We start from the raw sequence: 20200 nt of genomic DNA on the forward strand, positions 1-20200 counted from the left end.
TTTGAAAAGTAATGTGTTTTTGTGCAGTTGGTCCCTTTTCATTGTAAAAGCTCCTCACATGTCGCTTGTACCAAAGTGAATACGTCTCCTCTAGTATAGGACAAGTGCTACTGAAATAAAGTAGGTTATTATCATCATTTTGGATTCCTCAGTCTTCATTCTTTGCATCAAAGTTGCAAGGAACATTATGCAGATTATTGGGCCATTGCTCCTCCAGTCTGGGTTGTTTATTTAATCCTATAGGGATAAACAGTGGCTAGGGGTCATGTGTAAATCTGTTTTCAGAGCACGAGTGGAGACATTTAAAAAAAAAACATTTCATCCCCTTTTCCTTTTTTCTAGAGTGCTGTGTGAGAGAGAACTAGAGATAAAGTGAACACAACAGAGAGAGAAATAGAGCGAGAGAGCGATAGAGTGAGAGAGCACGTGAGAGAGCGAGAAAGAGAAAGCGAGCAACGGAGCGATGGTGCGATGGAGAGAGACAGGATATAGAGAAGCTGTGCAGCTTATATGCACTGCAGATCTCTGCTGCAAAGGAGGGATGGAGGGATGAGAGCTATTTTAGGGGGTGTAGGGACCAAGCCTTGGGGATCTGAACCAGAGAGAATCACCTAAAGGGCATAGGAGGCTGCACTGTCAGAGAAAGAGAGGCACCGGTGGAGCTTCAGATCACTGAACAGCACTGTTGGGTTATGCACATACTGTATCAGACCCAATGTGACTGAAGTGAAGCCTATGTCCTTCAAGTCACCCCATGTCCCCCATGTATGCGCACAGCAAGCACAGTTCTAGGATCAGCTTATCTGGATCCTAAAATCCTAAACTCTACACAGAGAAGCTAGCCATGACATCATTCCCACCAACCACTCTCCCCTTCCCTCATATGTCACGTGGCTCACACCTTGGTTGACAGGGTGCGGGAGGGGCGAGGAATATCACAGGAACTTGAACAGCAGTGTCTACATCAGCATCACAACAGACTCAACCATTGCCCAACCAATTGTAACTCACTCCCTCAACGCTACTGAAGCTAACTGCTAATTAACAACGTTCCCCAAATAGCGTCCTGACAACCGAGACGACCAAAGCACAACAAGCAAAGGTTGCTGCTTTATCCATCATCATTATGCGCCTGGCCCAAACCCTGAGAGAGTTCTGGCAGCACGAGGCGCCATAAATATATTCATGGCATTACATAAGGCATTTTGCTGTGTTATTTGAAGGCAAGAGGCAGGCAGGAAGCAGGCAGGCAGGAGGCAGGCAGTCACAATGTTGGAAGTGATGGTAATGAGTTCTTTGAGTGGCATCTCATAAAAAATTCTAGAACACAGGGCTGTCGCCACGGTGCCGATTGAAGGGCTTGGAGTTGATTCCATTTACCTACTTGAAGATTGACATCTCTGTCTAGTCCCAATGACATCAAACGTGGAACTCGACACTGCTGCTCGACTACACGACTCCTTTGGGTTTGTTAGTTTTTCATACCGTATCTTCTTTGAGGATTTTGCATATGAAACACGTGGTATCTAATGAAACGCTAATGGCACTTCAAGAAATGGAAATTGCATTTGAAAGTGATATACATTATCCATTGACAGGTTAGCCAACTAGTTGGACCAACTACCAGATTTCACATGAACTTGACCAGCGTGGGTTAGCGTTAGCATAAAGTTGCAGAGGTGTGACGTCGGCTTAACCAATCGATACCTTCTCTCTCATAAGGTGAGGCTCTCTAAACCTGCTGCCAGGGCTAAACGGAGCCCCTGCTATCAGTGCCTAGTCAAAAGGGACTCAGCTGGTACACTGACCTGGCAACAATCCACTATGTCTATGCTAAGCAGACAGATTTAAGAGGGGCCTCCGAGTACACAAATAGGCATGCCGTCACTGCAAACAGGCACAGGCACGTGCATACACATACAGTACATGCCCAGACAAACACACACACACACACACACAGTGGCTGGCTACAGTTGCGGTTAGGGCAGTGTCCACATTTAATCCATTGATTCGATCTTGGAACTAATCTTACTGATCAGGGTCAAGAGGAGTTTATGCTCAGGTAAGTTTTGCTTTAGACAAACACAGAATTCAAGGACAGCCGCAATAGTCAAGGGCTCTGTTCTATCAAAACTGGTTTCCCGGATCAGTTAAAAATACCATTCTTCCAGCACACAGAGGAGGCATGATTGAACTGAGTTTATTTTTTGTTTCACACAGCGCAACACTTTATTAAGCACAAATCCTCAACGTGCATTCTGGTAGTGGACAACAATGTTTTTACTTATCTCAGCAACCCAGCTACCATGTACTACGTAGGACTCCTACATGTATCACATGTCAGACATATTACCAAGTTGAAAACATATTGCAAACATTACATGTACTTGAGGTGGACTTGAAGCAATGGAGTCCAAAAAGTGCAACTCTGCAGGCCAGGCAAACTAACTCAAGTGCCCCTCAACTTTCTCAAATAATACTTGGAATAAGTATACAACCCAAGCCTGTCCCACACAAAACATCCACCACAAGAGAGTAAATCTACTCTGTAGACAAAACAGCCCATGACTGAATCCATTGTACCGAATGAAACCACTCGCTCCAAAAAAACAGAATCAGCTGCATCAAAGACCCATTGACGAAGCCAAACTGACTTGCTATGTTGATAACTACAGTCTCATTATACGACATTCATCCCAACCAAAGCAGTCAGGGCTGGGGTGTCCAGCCAGTCCAACAGCTGCTGCAGTGAATCCATTTTGGTTAGTCTAGCAGAGGCGTGACAGTGGCAAAGCAGAGGGGCCCGGGGCCTAAATGACTGGCTCCTCTCCAGAGCTCCGGGTAAGTCATACAGCACTGATGACACTGAGCTAATGTGCTGTGACCAGGGACCGGGGGAGGCCGTGTGTCTGTCTGTGGTGTCTGTTGCCACAGCAACAGGTGTCTGCATGTGGGGGGGTTGCATGTACGTGTATGAGAGAGTGATGGAGTATGTGTACGTGTGTGTACGAGTGAATGATGGAGAGAGACAAAGAGAAAGAGTGTGTGGGTGTGCATGTGTGTGTGGGCATGTGTGCATGCAAGTGTGTGTGTGTGTGTGTGTGTGTGTGTAAGTGTGTGACATCCACCTAACTCACCGTTGACTGTGAGGTGCACCCAACTGCCGTTGTGAAAGGTGTGGTACTGCTGCTCCAGCATCAGGACCTTACACTCATACCAGCCCTGGTCGTCTGAACGCACCTTCTCAATCCGCAGAGAAGATTTGCCGTGCAGACTGGCTCTGCCTGGGGGAAGGACGGGAAGGAAGGAGGGAGAGATGAATAAGAGGGGTCAAACAAGGAAACATAGCTAGTATACAGTATACTTTTTTTACCGGGCCACTGGGCTTGGCATAAAAATACATTTTTTTAAAAATTTTCCTAGCGCAAGGATGAGTAATCAATTAACTCAGCGCAGCCCAGTCTGTGAGCCAGTAGGGCATCTCTTACTCACTGAAGCATTTTTGTGAAAAAAGTACACGACTGGATGGACTGGACAGGCATCTCTGATATGATGACAGTAGCCACAAACTGTTCAATGCCAGTCCGAGAGCACCCTATGTAGTTACAGTAGCAAGCGTACATGGACATGATATGTAATAATAACAGCCATTTTAGCACACGAACTAACCCCGATTTACATGAGAAGTTTGAACAGAAGTGAAGTGAGTAAATAGCCTTTGGTGAAATAACTAGAATAATAATAAAATCCCCTCATTATTCAGCCAGCTAGCATAAGGCATAGCTCCCAGGGGTCCAAGATTGGTGAGATTAAATGGTTTTAGTATTCTCCCAAGTGAAGTTTGCCTGCTAGATAGCAATTAGGTTTGCATGCCAGATGAAAAGAAGTGACCCGGTGTGTATATATATATATATATATATATATATATATATATATATATATATATATTTATATTTTTTTTCACCTTTATTTAACCAGGTAGGCTAGTTGAGAACAAGTTCCCGTTTTGGTCTATAAAAGCGGAAGGAATGCCGTTAGATGGACTTGTTTAATTTTGGGTCGCGCAAGCAGGGTGCGGTTCCGAACCCCAACACCCTACCAGACCCATAGAAACAGAGCACAGAGCCACGAGAGTCTGCCCCATCTGAATCCATCATAACACTAAGGGGTCAGACACACGAGAAATCTGACTGCCAATTAGTACTTAGCAAAGTAGGAGCAGGGCAAGCATTTTGTGTCAGCCTTAGGGGGCCTGGCTCGCCCTACCGTACCTCCTTACCCATCCAACAAAAATATTTTAATATTGATCATTTATTTGACTGAGACGCCCGCTGACAGAAAGACACATCAATCTCAGATAAAACATCAGAGCGAGCTAAACAGCGCCCCTCTGTCTCAGTATATGTAGCCCATGTATCTGATGCTGTCTGTCCAAAAAGAGGAAGCATTTTTGGCCAGACAGCATCAAATACATGTGATACATATAGTAAGGCAGAGGGGCGCTGTTTAGCTCGCTCTGATGTTTTCTCCGGTGTTTCAGCCACTTGCGAATGAAAGGAAAGTCAGCGAGGGCACAGTTTGTTTGGATGGAAGATTTTTTGTGACGAACATGCGAAGGTAGCCTACATCTTGATATTTGTTTGACAATCAGATGAAAACATCATGATTGGTTGTGTTAATGCCACATTAAAAGGTACATTTTTTTTTTTTACAGTTAAATGACATGTGCTTACTATAAAACCCATTAAAAAAACAAACGTGTAAGAAACGTGCCCCTCTATGGAAATCAAATGCCCATCCAACTGATTCGTTCTGGCATCGGCCCTGAGTAGAAGGCCATTCCTTCTCTTGCTAGAACAAAAGATGCACATGCTGTGTACCAACCTGGTACCGACAAACCTGGGGGAGCTGACAAGAGTGACAAGGAAAAAGCAAGTCCCCTCAGCATTGTCCCAACATCTAGTGGAAAGCCTTCCCAGAAGAGTGGAAACTTTTATAGCAGCAAAAGGTGTTCGACAAGAAAGTGTCCACATACTGTAGTGTAGTTGTGGCCGTCTGGCTAGAATCAACAAGGGCTTGGTACACATTCTAGTTCGCTAGAAACAACATTAGTGCAGCTTGCTAGTTAGCTAGCATTAGCTATCTACAGCAGGTACAAGCCAAACAAATCGATAGCTTAAAGCTACTGCCACCTTGTGGTCTGGAGTATTTTATTTGTAATTTTTTTTTATTTTTTTTTTATTTTACCCTTTTTTCTCCCCAATTTCGTAGTATCCAATTGTTGTAGTAGCTACTATCTTGTCTCATCGCTACAACTCCCGTACGGGCTCGGGAGAGACGAAGGTTGAAAGTCATGCGTCCTCCGATACACAACCAACCAAGCCGCTGCTTCTTTAACACAGCACACGTCCAACCCGGAAGCCAGCCGCACCAATGCGCCGGAGGAAACACCGTGCACCTGGCCACCTTGGCTAGCGTACACTGCGCCCAGCCCGCCACAGGAGTCGCTGGTGCGCGATGAGACAAGAACACCCCTACCGACCAAGCCCTCCCTAACCCGGGCGACGCTAGGCCAATTGTGCGTCGCCCCACGGACCTCCCGGTCGCGGCCGGTTACGACAGAGCCTGGGCGCGAACCCAGGACTCTGATGGCACAGCTGGCGCTGCAGTACAGCGCCCTTAACCACTGCGCCACCCGGGAGGCCTCGGTCTGGAGTATTTTAACGAGGCTGATCGGTGGGCGCAATCTGTGCTATGTGAACAACAAAAAGTTGACTGCCGACACTCTAGGCAGAGATGCCAAGTACCTCTTGGCAGTCAGTATCCTTTGTGGGTCCAAGCCTTAAGACTACGGGAGTTGAGTAGCAGCCCAGAGTGTCACAGCAGCTTTCACTCTTTACGGGTCAAGCAGGGAAAGGGAGGGGGAGGGGGATTTATGATTTGCTCTCTGCAATCTAGCGACCGCTCATAACAGATGGTGGCCGACGATATGGGCAAAACAAAGGGCTTTGAGGGCACAACGGCCCACAACAGCAACATTATCAAAGCGCTCCACAGCTCACTACGCGGTCCCCAGAGTCAATGTGTTTGAGTGACATCCATTTGGGCCGACTATATCCCCTGTATGCAACACACCAGGTTATATCAAGTGAAGTAAAGTGAGAAACAGGGTGAATAGGAAATAATTATTAATAGAACCACCGACTTTTTTCCTAGACTGTGTGCAAGTATGCAGTGTCTATCCATCAGTTTTTGTCATCATAATAGCATGTGTGTCTTGACCCAGGTCTGATTGTCAGTGTCTGTACATGCACATGTTTATATCTGTATCTACCGTATGTCTAAATGTATATATCGGTTTATCTTTATTTAACTGTGTGTGTGTACAAGTTGGGCCGCATCATGAAGCCTCAGGTCTAGAATACCACTCAAGTGGGCCCTCTTCTCTGAGCTAATGATGACAAGTCCAGCTGTTACACCCCCCTTACCCGCTTCTCTCCTCTCATTACATCACATCTGTCAGTGCATGGCAGTCTGACACACCTAGTGATTGTCATACGGGGTGATATCGTGAAAGGAGACATCTATGATTCACACTAGCTCCAATGACTCCTAACATGTTCTGCTAAATAACTTTTTTGAAAGACATTTAAACTTTTTACCCCTTTTTCTCCCCAATTTTGTGATATTCAATTGGTAGTTACAGTCTTGTCCCATCGCTGCAACTGCTGTACGGATTCGGTTGAGAGCCATGCATCCTCAGAAACACGACCCTGCCGAGCCGCACTGCTTCTTGACACACTGCTCACTTAACCCGGAAGCACCATCCACCATCCGCCAACTGGCGGCCGTGTCAGCGTGCATGCGCCCGGCTCACCACAGGAGTCGCTAGACTGCGATGGGACATGGACATCCCGGCTGGCCAAACCCTTCATTAACCCGGACGACGCTGGGTCAATTGTGCGCCACCTGATGGGTCTCCCGGTCACTGCAGGCTGCGACAACCCAGCATCGAACTTGGATCTGTAGTGACGCCTCTAGCACTGATGATGTGCCTTAAACCGCTGCGGTTGGCTCTCTCCTCTGAGCAAAGTAGCAAATATTTGTTCAGTGTTGGAGATCGATACTGCAGAAGGAGAACTGGGCCACAGCCTGCCGGGCCATTAGAAAGGAAGGAGAGCTTTAAAATTCAGCTGTATTTTTATTTGGGTGATAAAGGGGGGGGAAGGGACAGAGGGGCAACTACACAGATATTTAGGTTAAAGATAGTAACAAGTTTGGGGGACATGCTGGGAGAGTAGGTATAGGTAAGTACAGCCCTCTGCTCGGTGGACTGCCTTGGTTCTTTTCTACAGTAAATGTAACCGTTACTGTGGCTCTTTTTGGTTGAAACAAGAGTAACACAATCTGTTGGATTCAGCAAAAGATGCCTGATCCAAAAATGTGTTTGTTTTTACAGAAACAGAGAGTCTAGGGAGAGATATCAGTACTATGAGGTTTGGCTTGGTATTAGGGCAAGTGTAAGGAAAGTCATCAGTTTGGGGTTCCCATTGATATTCTGATAGACCAGGGTCAATGTTTTTCTAAGGTTACCATGTGCAATCTTTGACAGCAAAGTTCTCAGGAATTGCAAGGGGATGAAGGTTGGAACATTCCATATGTTAGGTTATTTTGGGGGATCCGTTTTTTTTCTGCTACATTAACCATCAGCAACGACAAAGTTCCTTTCAGAAGCAATCTTAATCCATTTGCAGTCAAAGGCAGGCAGTGTATCACATTGTTTATGAAGACAGTCAAATGCAGACATGACCCAGGTCGATGGTGTTTGAATTGAAGTCTCATTTAGGCCCAGAGTACGGCATGTGACAAACAGACTCTGTAGCTCCTAATGGGACAAGCCAAACACCAGTGATTAATGTTCCACTCTCGGACAAAGTGGAAATGCCATGCTGCCAGTACACACACCCTTTTCATTGGCTTGGGGTGGCTATGACACGACCCCGAAACAAAGCCACACTCTGTTGGCACGACAGGCAGAGGGCAGTCTCTCAACCAGAGGAAGCAGTGCCCCCTCAGTGCTCACTGTGGCAAAAAAAAGCACCAGTCCAATCTACAACGGGCACAACTCAGGCCACTGTGTGAATAAGAAATGGTATTGAACCCTAGCCTTGACACTGACCATCAATCTGTTCTGGCGCTGTTCCATCCTCACTGTGGGAGGTGGCTGTCAGTTAGCGAGCGACGACTAGAGCTTCGCAGTAGCACAAATTGAAAAAGGCCCCTGTTCTGTAGCTACTGTAGCGCAGCAGGGAGAAATTGGCGGTAGTGAGGACTGTCAAATGTAATTTGTACCAGGGTACGAGGAGCAGTCTAAAAACAGCACCAGGGAAGATTTTAAAGGAGCAGCATATATCCCTTGAAAGGTATTCAAAACAAAAAAGACACCTACCATCTAGAGATAAAGGCTGGAAGCTATTTTAGAAGATTGAAAATGGTTCTACCACCTTCAATTCTTTGTCCCTTGGCGCAGTAAAACACTGTCTATATGATTGGCATCTTTGATCGAGTAAAATGCTTTTAATCACAACCACATTTGACAGGGACACAGGGGAGAGGGTCAAGAGCTTCAAGTTCTTCGGTGTCCACATCACTGAGGACTTAACCAGGTCTTCTCACGCCAGCATAGCCGTGAAGAAGGCTGAAACAACTTGGCACCGCCCCTCAGATCCTTAGGAACTTTTACAGCTGCACCATCGAGAGCATCCTGACTGGTTGTATCACCGTCTGGTATGGCAACTGCACAGCCCTCGACCAGAATGTCCTACAGAGGGTGATGGGGACGGCTCAGGGCATCACTGGGGGTGAGCTGCCAGCCATCCAGGACGTGCATGTGTCTGAGAAAGGTATAAAAAAAATTGCCAAAGACTTCAGCCACCCGAGACATGGACTGTTCTCCATGCTCCCATCTGGCAGGCAGTACCGGTGGATCAAGGCTCAGACCAACAGACTCTTAAAAAGCTTCTATCCCCTGGCCATAAGACTGTTAAATGGCTAACAACTACTGCTCCCCCTCACACCTACGCTGCTGCTAAAATGATTATTGATTCCCATTACCATTAGTATCCATACATTTATCCTGCTACATTATTACTCCTGTTTATTAGTATATTACCATAAGTATTTATATATTCCTGCTACCAGTCAACTTTCAGCCCTGTCTACATGTATTTCCAACTATCACGCCTACACTTACACTGTTGCACACACACAAACTCACCACAATACACACATCCACACACCACTTATGCTGCTGCCATACTGTTTACTGTTATTATATTTATCCTGCTACCAGTCACTTTCTCCTAATCCCTGCCTGCATGCCTTATTTCACTGTACTTGTGCATGTGACAAATACAGCTTTAAACTTGATAAAAAACTTGAAACAATCCCTTGGGGAATGAATTACCCATATAATAATACTTTTGTTGATTAGGATTCTCTAAACTGGGATTTAGTTTGCAGCTTCAACCTAATAAAATAAGGAGCAATACATATGATCCATGCTGTGTCTCCAGAGTGTGGTGTACCCTGTTGTACAGTAGATGCTGATGTAACCTAACCGACAGAACTGCTCTGACTTTGGCCAAAGGTAGAAATCCTCAGCCGCTCTCTAATTAACGTTCACTGTCAGGACCGACCATAAAAATTGCATATCCTGCCCCTGGCAACGTCTGATACCTTTTTAGAGTTTGGTTTTGTTTTTTAAAACTGACATGCTCAGTAAAATGACCACATCCCCTTTCTGTCTCCGCTCCGTATCGATGCTGTAATGTTCCAAATTTCGAAGGGGGAAAAAAGTCCAAAGCACTTTTGACCCGTCACCTCTACCGATACGCACCTTTGGTCTGGAGGTTGCCTTTCAACTTCAACTTCTGTTTGAAGTGCAATGGCATAACACCTGGGTGGGTATTCTCCCACAACTGATTGTCCACAGCTAATTCAAGTCAGCACCGCTATTCTGAGAGATTGTCTGTTCTTTTCCCAAAGGCCAGGGATTGTCTGAAGGCTATTGATGAGTTTCAATGACTTAATAAAAAATTTAAAAAATTGAGTCAAAACAGAATATTTTTCTTATATACATGATTCAGACAAATAGAAATCGCCTTTGAGGGAACACGTTTCTCGCTTGTTTCTCATGATAATGTATTCCTTTCCTCTGCTCTTGTTCCCTGTCATTATAAAGAGTCCCGATTCCCAGACACAACACACAAGTGACTAGCTACTTGGCTGCTCAGTTAGCTATTCGGCCACAGTATTCCCCATTCTGCTACATCGCTGGATTATCGGTCATAATCATCTGTTTATAATACATTATAAAGAGGACATTCATAGCAACTGCCTCCAACTCCAAATCCGAAAGCTTTTGCTGTGGGAGCCCGGCTCTGCATTGTAAAGACGCTTTAACAGGAACGTGTTTATCTGATGCAGACTGCAGCTAATCTATTGACCAAATAGGGATTATAGTGCGCTAATTATATATGGCATATTAACAGTATAATGCATCGAATGGGAGTGATGTCATTTCCACAGGATGTAACTCAAAGGGAAGCGGATTGTTTTCTTATCCACTGTGAAGATGTACTGTGATCATTGCAGGATACTTTTTTATAGTTAAAGAGGTCACCTAGTGTTGTTTATTGTCCAGTTTTAAAGGAAGACACCCTTATCTCTTTACCATCATGATACATCAATCCATTTTATCAACAGGAATTTAAAACATATTTAATTCCCATTCATTATATCCATTTACACCTGTCAAAAAACAACTTTATTATGTCATCCATTACTGTAAGTGTGCTTGGTCGCATAGTTAAAGCTCCTGTGGCAGTCAGTTAAGTGTTTCACAAGCAGTATCGCACTTCTCGCACCTGAAGGCATAGTTCTTACCAGACATTTGTTTCCCACTGTGGGTGTTAGGGGAGACAACCTCCCCTGGACTGCAGTGAAAATCTCAAACGTGCTCCCTCCTTACACACACTTGACCTTGTGAATCTGAAAGAACATTGGTCTCCCAACTTCATTATGTCAATTTGTATTGACATATGAATGATATGGGAGGAAGGGAGGGAAATGCAGAGTAGCGGTGGGGCCGAGATTTATAGTGCATTTGGAAAGTATTCAGACCCCTTCACCTTTTCCACATTTTACAGCCTTATTCTAAACTGGATTAAATTGTTTTCCCCCTCATCAATTTACACACAATACCTCATAACGACAAAGCAAAAGCAGTTAAAAAAAAAACAATTGGCAACAAACAAAACCTGAAAGATCACATTTACACAAGTATTCAGACCCTTTACTCAGCACTTTGTTGAAGCACCTTTGGCAGCGATTAGAGCTTAGAGTCTTCTTGGGTATAACGCTACAAGCTTGGCACACCTGTATTTGTGGAGTTTTCCCCCATCCTCTCAAGCGCTGTCAGGTTGGATGGGGAGCATCGCTGCACAGCAATTTTCAGTTATCTCCAGAGATGTTCAACTGGGTTCAAGTCCGGGCTCTGGCTGGGCCACTCAAGGACATTCAGAGAATTGTCCCGCAGCCTCTCCTGCGTTAGCTTGGCTGTGTGCTTAGGGTCGTTGTCCTGTTGGAAGGTGAACCTTCGACCCAGTCCGAGGTCGTGAGCGCTCTGGAGCAGTTTTTCATCAAGGATGTCTCTGTACTTTGCTCTGTTCATCTGTCCCTCAATCCTGACTAGTCTCCCAGTACCTGCCGCTGAAAAACATCCCCACAGCAATATGCTGCTACCACCATGCTTCACGGTAGGGAGGGTGCCAGGTATCCTCCAGACGTGATGCTTGGCATTCAGGCCAAAGAGTTCAATCTTGGTTTCATCAGACCAGAGAATCTTGTTCCTCATGGTCAGAGTCCTTTACATGCCTTTTGGAAAACTCCAAGCAGGCTGTCATGTGCCTTTTACTGGTGATTGGCTTCCGTCTGATCACATAAAGATCTGATTCGTGGAAGGTTCTCCCATTTCCACAGAGGAACTCTGGAGCTCAGTCAGAGTGACCATTGGGTTCTTAGTCATCTCCCTGACCAAGGCCCTGGTCCAGTAACCGGAAGGTTGAAACCCTGAGCTGACAAGGTAAAAGTCTGTAGTTATGGTCCTGAACAAGGCAGTTAACCCACAGTTCCCCAGTAAGATGTCATTGTAAATAATAATTTGTTCTTAACTGACTTGCCTAGTGAAATAAAGGTTAAATAAAATAAAAAAGGTCACTGTGTTCTTGGGGACCTTCAATGATGCAGATATTTTTGGTGCCCTTCCCCAGATCTGTGCCTCGACACAATCCTGTCTCGGAGCTCTACGGACAATTCCTTTGACCTCATGGCTGGGTTTTTGCTCTGACATGCACTGTCAACTGTGGGACCCTATACAGACAGGTGTGTGCCTTTCCAAATGTATCACAGACTCCAATCAAGTAGTACAAACAAGGATGATCAATGGAAACAAGATGCACCTGAGCTAAATTTCAAGTCTATAGCAAAGGCTCTGAATACTTACGTAAAAAAAAGTATTTCTGTTTATATTTTTAATAAATCTGCAAACATTTCCCCAAAACAATTGTTGCTTCGTTATTATGGGGTATTGAGTGTGGATTGATAAGGAAAAACATGTATTTCATACATTTTTAGAATAGGCCTTTATGGTAAAATACAAGTAAATGTGCCTGAATACTGCAGGTGTTGCAGGTGGAGGGTTTACCAGTTAGACCAGCCTTGGGCACAAATTCAGAGAAAAGATTTTAGGCAATTACTACTGTAAGTAAAGAGGCTACATACAGTTGAAGTCGGAAGTTTACATACACCTTAGCCAAATACATTTAAACTCAGTTTTCACAATTCCTGACATTTAATCAGAGTAAAAATTCCCTGTCTTAGGTAAGTTAGGCTCGCCACTTTATTTTAAGAATGTGAAATGTCAGAATAATAGTAGAGAGAATTACTTATTTCAGCTTTTATTTCTTTCATCACATTCTCAGTGGATCAGAAGTTTACATATACTCAATTAGTATTTGGTAGCATTGCCTTTAAATTGTTTAACTTGGGTCAAACGTTTCAGGTAGCCTTCCACAAGCTTCCCACAATAAGTTGGGTGAATTTTGGCCCATTCCTCCTGACAGAGCTGGTGTAACTGAGTCAAGTTTGTTGGCCTCCTTGCTCGCACACACTTTTTCAGTTCTGCCCACACATTTTCTATAGGTTTGAGGTCAGGGCTTTGTGATGGCCACTCCAATACCTTGACTTTGTTGTCCTAAAGGCATTTTGCGACACAACTTTGGAAGTATGCTTGGGGTCATTTGGAAGACCCATTTGCGACCAAGCTTTAACTTCATTATGTCTTGAGATGAGGTGGATATATTGAAGCAACATGTTCCTACCTCATGATGCCATCTATTTTGTGAAGTGCACCAGTCCCTCCTGCAGCAAAGCATCCCAACAACATGATGCTGCCACCCCCGTGCTTCATGGTTGGGATGGTGTACTTCGGGCTTGCAAGCCTCCCCCTTTTTCCTCCAAACATAACGATGGTCATTATGGTCAAACAGTTCTATTTTTGTCTCATCAGACCAGAGGACATTTCTCCAAAAAGTATGATCTTTGTCCCCAAGTGCAGTTGCAAACCATAGTCTGGATTTTTTATGGCGGTTTTGGAGCAGTGGCTCCTTCCTTGCTGAGCGGCCTTTCAGGTTATGTCGATATAGGACTGGTTTTACTGTGGATATAGATACTTTTGAACCTGTCCTCCAACACCTTCACAAGGTCCTTTGCTGTTGTTCTGGGATTGATTTGCACTTTTCGCACCAAAGTATGTTCATCTCAGGGAGACAGAACGCGTCTCCTTCCTGAGGGGTATGACAGCTGCGTGGTCCCATCGTGTTTATACTTGCTTACTATTGTTTGTACAGATGAACGTGGTACCTTCAGGCCTTTTGAAATTGCTCCCAATGATGAACCACTTGTGGAGGTCTACAATTTGTTTTCTGAAGTCTTGGCTGATTTCTTTTGATTTTACAATGATGTCAAGCAAAGAGGCACAGAGTTTTAAGGTAGGCCTTGAAATACATCCACAAGTACACCTCCAAATGACTCAAATGATGTCAATTAGCCTATCATAAGCTTCTAAAGCCATGACGTCATTTTCTGGAATTTTCCAAGCTGTTTAAAGGCACAGTCAACTTAGTGTATGTAAACTTCTGACACACTGGAATTAAGATACAGTGAATTATAAGTGAAATAATCTGTCTGTAAACAATTGTTGGAAAAATGACTGTGTGTCATGCACAAAGTAGATGTCCTAACCAACTTGCCAAAACTATAGTTTGTTAACAAGAAATTTGTGGAGTGGTTGAAAATCTAGTTTTAATGACTCCAACCTAAGTGTATGTAAACTTCCGACTTCAACTGTAGGTGTACAAAATTACATTGGTTTTGTCAACGCCAAAACGACTTTGACATCCATGGTTTGGGCTAATAAAGAGGGAGAGGTGTCCTATTACCGGCATACTCCGGGCCCACATGAGGCGGGTAGAAGCGGAAGTTAATGAAGAAGGGGATGGGCACGCCAAACTTGAACCACTCCACCACGTAGGGCTGGCCATTCAGCGGGTAGGCCACATCGCATCCCAGGATGACATTCTCTCCAGCGCGCACCGTCACAAACTGGGGCTCCTCTCGCACGCCGTGGGCACCTGAGAAACGGAGAGGGGGAGTGAATTGTGAGTATCTAGGAAACAGCTAGGGACGTTACTTAATTGTGGTGAAATAACCAACCGAAAGCAACCTAGAAGCAAGAGAGTCATCTTTCATTAGCATATCATCTACATTGTGTCTTAGAGTGCCAGCATCAACCACAAACATGTTGTTTGTTTTTCACAGAGAAATGTAAGATTAGAAAGCCTTCTTGAAAAATGTTAATGAAGTACAATAATCACAAAACAAAACATGATATACACAGTGGTATATCTTCTTCTTCAAAAAAAAAGAGGACCCAACCTAAAAAAACAGTGTAAGGATTACGGAACCATATTCAACCATGGCTTCTTTTCAGTTGGAATATCATCCTTTTTAGTAGCCTCTTCCACTTCCACCACCCTGGTTTACTTTTCTCTCACATAGAGCAGCCTGTTTTTGATGACAAAGAATCATGAACTACGGGTGTCATTATTCAAATTGGCGACAACAAATTCCATCCTGAGCCAATAGTACGAGGAATGAAAGATAAAAGGTCATAACTCTGAGTGGAAAGCAAACAAAAACAGTGCACTTTGTCTTGACACTATATTCCCTAGCTGCCGTGACATGAGGCTTTACTACGAGTCAGACAGTGTGTACGTTTATTTACTGCACTTTCCTTACATGTCCTAGACTTGGATGGAACACATCTCAACTGCCTTATTGACAATACATCAGTCTGCAGACACAAACTAAGGACGTGATGTTGTTGGTTTCACTACGATGAAGCTTTGTGTCCACATGTTGACCACAGGGCTATCCATTCTACCAGAGCATTGATCCTCTACTAATTCACGCATGGCTTGGCTTTACAACCGGAAGAGAAGTGTGCTTTCATTTTACCAGTCAATACAGCTAATTAAATGGTGCTCTGCTCACCCCCGTGGCCCATAGGGATGTTTGGGATTATTGGGTTTGTCTTTATGAGGATGACCCACTGCCAGTGTACTGCTATAGGAATGTGCATGGTGCCCTCCAGCCGTTGTATGCTAGTTTTTGTTTTGCCCTGATATTTGATCATTGATCAGTTATTGTAACTTAATGACCAATGTCTCACCAACTCTTAATTTCCGCTACTGGGAGGGAGGAAATGAACTGCCTGGCTAGAGTAGGTACGCCTATAGTCAGGGGCCTAGCAAGAACCTCTGTGAATAGGACAAATCAAAGACAAAGATTGTGGATAAATGAAGATGGTTCACTCAGCCTTTAACCGTTGGAAAAAATGTGGAGTGTCTCGCTTCCTCTTCCATCTCTGTCAGGGAGCAGCAGAGACAGTGATGCTTGTAAACCTTCACACATCACATTCTGCACTACTGCATGCAAACAGTAGGGTGAAAGAATGCCAGCAACCAGGAAAACTAAGTGAAGGACACTTGTTGAGAAGAGAAATTATTGGCAAATCAATCCTAACACCAGATGTATTGTATATACAGTGCCTTCAGAAAGTATTCATCCCACTTGACTTATTCCACTTTGTTGTGTTAGTCTTTAAGAGCTTTGCACACCTGGATTGTACAATATTTGCACATTATAATTTTTTTAAATTCTTAAAGCTCTGTCAAATTGGTTGTAGATCAATGCTAGATCACCATTTTCAAGTCATGCCATAGATTTTCAAACAGATAAGTCAAAATTGTAACTCGGCCACTCAGGAATATGTACTCAAAAGATATGTGACAATTACTTAACTCACGTTTACAGCAAGAGGCTCAATTTCATGGGTGTGAAGCAAAGGAAAACTGCACAAGCTTTTCAAGTGCATATTAAGCCCCTATTCAGACTCACCTTGGCTGGAGGTCAACATGAAATAATAGCTTAATTGGCTTAATTACCTCACTTTGCACTCAACAGAGGATGGTTATCATATAATTACGTTGCATTTGTCTAATTCTACATTGAAAGCAAAACAGCTTCATTTTGGGCAGTCGGAGGATGTTCAAACCCCTGTACTACAGTACAGAGAAATCAGGCACTTACATTGAACACTATTAACATGACAACAGTCATATTTACAGTTACCAAAACATTGCTGTAATGTTGGATGGTGGTTTGCTATATGGATCTGTGTGTGTGTATTCTTCATTGCTTGGCGGCGACAGAGGCAGATAATAATGGGGGCTGAGGGAAAGCACTGCTCCCAGCAGTGTGTCCCCACACATATACCCAGGGCCTAGAAAGAGACTCTCCCTGCCTCCTCTACCTAGCCCAGCGCTATGTGTTGATTGGCTGCCGGTGACATCACCAGAGAGCGAAAACAGGTCCCTGGAAGGTATGACTTCACTGTTTATACTGATTAGAGAGAGGGAGAGAGGGAGGAAAACGAGAGGTAATCATCTCCTCAGTAAGCAAAATCTCCAGGATTTTACAAAGAATGACACAGTGGAATGATCAAATGCTTTAATCTCTGAGCTGCAGGAGGGAAGAGTACTGCATATCCTTCCAAAGATGTTCACAGACCGCATATAGAGGGGGCTCTAATGTTTGAGCATGGTGCGCTGTCTTCAAGAATATTCACCCGATCGGAGAGAACAGATGAGACAGTCCTGCAATCATCCATTTAAAGCTGCAAAAAATCATGCACATCATCAGTGACTTTAGCAGAAATATTCAAGGAATACCACTAAAATTACTAATCTAACTGACAAGCCACTCATTTTTGTTACTCCAACGTTCTATCACTCTCAGCTGTAAGGTCGACATTTGGACAGCTGTCACTCAACGGTGTTTGAAGTCAATGAGCCAACCCAAATGTTCTTTATCAGCATCTAACCATTTTTTGAGTACATTATGTCATTATATCAATAACTATTTATCCAGCACACCATTCACTTCTGAACAGAGCATGTGAGCGAAGTGTGCCCAATTTGACTGGAGTGTGGAGCGAGATTCCCAAAGGCTGGAGTGTCGGCCTTCTCGCCCACTCCAATTTCGCTCCAGTAGCGCTCACTCCACGAGCTCAGGGCACGCCCCTGCTGTAGGCTATACCTCAGTAAGCAGTAAGAATTCTAAAAATGAATTCAAAAGTCACTAACAAGTAATGTTTTGTTTAATGTGTATTTAATTCACACAGCCTATGTCACAGCCTATGCGCAATTTATAAAAAATAATGATTTAAATACAATGAAAATGTTTAAATGCTGAGCACTTTGTCCCTACCAGCTTATTGTGTTGCATTTGCAAATGCTTCACAATGTATTTCGTTTTAGGCTATAGCTTTGAAATAATTGAAATAATATACTCTGACCTACTTAGAGTGTTTATATGCTGTTTAATATGAGATGTAGCCTATTTGAAATGATGTTTGCTTCTTACATTCACATTTTCATGTTTATTCAAATACTTTTCATTCAAATCCGTATGGTTTTGCAATTTTTCAATACTTAAAAACCAATTGGTAGGTCCAGGTAGTCACAAAAATAGATGGGTGTTGGTTAAATTGTGATTTTAATTAATGGAGAGAATTTGCAGTGGGAGTTTTTTTTCCTGTGATTGCAGGATGGATGGCGCACCGGAACACTCCATGAGCGATGAGCGGGATTTCCAACCGCTCAACTCACATGCTCTGCTTCTGAACTGTTACTGAACTGTGCCTGCAGTTTTAAGCACCCTCAATCACACTCCTCGAGAGATTAGAAGTATATATTAAATATGCAGCAAGTGTAACAGGGTCAGGATTGCCCTGTTACAAGAAGTAAGTCATTTTAAGTGTTGCTCCTGCGTTGAATGTGCTCTCGGATTGATGTTTGTCTGGTTATTTTCAGGTTAACAAGCTGATTGAGCGAACACCCGTGCTCATCCCTTTAATCCTGACCCTGTTATGCAAGACTTTCCCAACTCACTGAGCGGTACCATAGTCGAATTCTAAAGTCCATTAGCTAGCTTTCACTGAATCTAAAGAATTATTAATTTCAGGAAGCAGAAATAAATCGTAGATTGCAGAGAAGTTGAGCTGAAATGTAAATTCTACAATCTACCGAAAATACTTTGGTTTGGATATTTCAAAAAGAAAGAAAATTAAGTATCTATTAACATAAAAATGTTCAACTAATTTGATGATGGAGCACAGTCAAAATATATTCATCTAGAATACCCCAAAGGGTAGTAAAACTTATTAAATATGGCTTCTTTATTACCGAACCCAAAACTGCCAGAGGAGTCGTGCCAGCCAATAAAGAGCTACTTTTTACAGGCTGAGTACTTGAATATCAAATACAGCACGAAGCCGTTTTAGCTGAAAAGGGAAAATGTGCAAAACCACGCACACTAGATTCATTGTGCCGGACTGTCGATTATCACTTGCAGGGTCAAGGAATCCAGCGGGAGGCGCCATGAAAGGGAATCAGACGTGAAACAGTCCGTTTGCGGTGTTGAGCTTGTCCAGTTCATCAAATGGGAAGGACACCGGGCAATTTAATATGCAATTGCGTCGCTTTTATAAAATGTTTTACTAAGATGCAGCCTCCACAGATGTCAGGGATTTCATACTTCTTGCGCTTAGTGGAGCAGAGCTATTGTGAAGGAAGTTGTCAAGAAAGTGTGTTTGTTTATACAGGACCTACTGCCCCCACCTACCATGACAATCATGTCAATTCGGAGTTATACGGAGCCCTCGGCATTGTTACAACATTTGTGAAGTGCATGGCGATGCGGTACGGAGCTCGATTTGGCCTCTGCATGCATCCGTAGGCAACGCAATTACGTCACACCCTCCATACGAAGCCTCTGAACACATTTTCAGATCAAGCATAAATTGGCTTTTACAAGATCACGATCAAAAACCCAAATATCATGTTGGCTTGAGAAACTAATGAAGCGCAGCGGGAAGGGCATGATTTGATCTACTTCGGCTCACATGCCCTCCAACGAGAATCACTCACTCATTTTCAATTCAAAGGAGACCCTGCCGGGATGCACAGAGAGCATCTAATCCCTCCACCATTACTGCTGCAGTGTAGTCATATCCATATTATCATGCTATGCATTTGTCTATCCAAGTCTACATAGCTAAAGAAAATGGTAATGTGCTGCTTGTAACATCACAGTGAGTTATGATACCTGTGAGATACATTCACAGGACCAAGTGAGAGATTGTTATTCGAGTTACGTTTTGATAGTACCTTAGAGGAAACCTTGAGTTGAGTCTGTCTTGTGTACATGGCTTGCTAGCTGTCGGTCTCTCTGCAGAGCTTCACCCCTGCTACACTTGCTCTGCCCCGTTGCCAACTACCCCAGAATGGATAGCCCTAGTTCATACAGTTGAAGTCGGAAGATTACATGCACTTAGGTTGGAGTCATTAAAACTTGTTTTTCAACCACCGGTAGAATAGAACAGCGGCATCTGGTAAGACAAGGGGCGGCGGACTATGTATTACTGTACACAACAGTTGGTGCACGATATCTAAAG

The 20200-nt window shown here is 43.8% G+C and overlaps 1 protein-coding gene across 1 annotated transcript in view; it reads right to left on the reverse strand.

The window, feature by feature from the left end:
• LOC139422042 (protein turtle homolog B-like) overlaps positions 1 to 20200 on the reverse strand; it is a 186821-nt gene that overhangs the window by 120640 nt on the left and 45981 nt on the right. Inside the window, exons 2-3 of the mRNA XM_071173178.1 lie at positions 14562 to 14753; positions 3138 to 3284 (exon numbers count right to left, since the gene is read on the reverse strand). Of these exons, the coding sequence (XP_071029279.1) occupies positions 3138 to 3284; positions 14562 to 14753 (339 nt within the window). The remainder of the gene's footprint in view (positions 1 to 3137; positions 3285 to 14561; positions 14754 to 20200) is intronic.

This window comes from Oncorhynchus clarkii, chromosome 12 (assembly GCF_045791955.1).
Source record: "Oncorhynchus clarkii lewisi isolate Uvic-CL-2024 chromosome 12, UVic_Ocla_1.0, whole genome shotgun sequence".
NCBI lineage: Eukaryota > Metazoa > Chordata > Actinopteri > Salmoniformes > Salmonidae > Oncorhynchus > Oncorhynchus clarkii.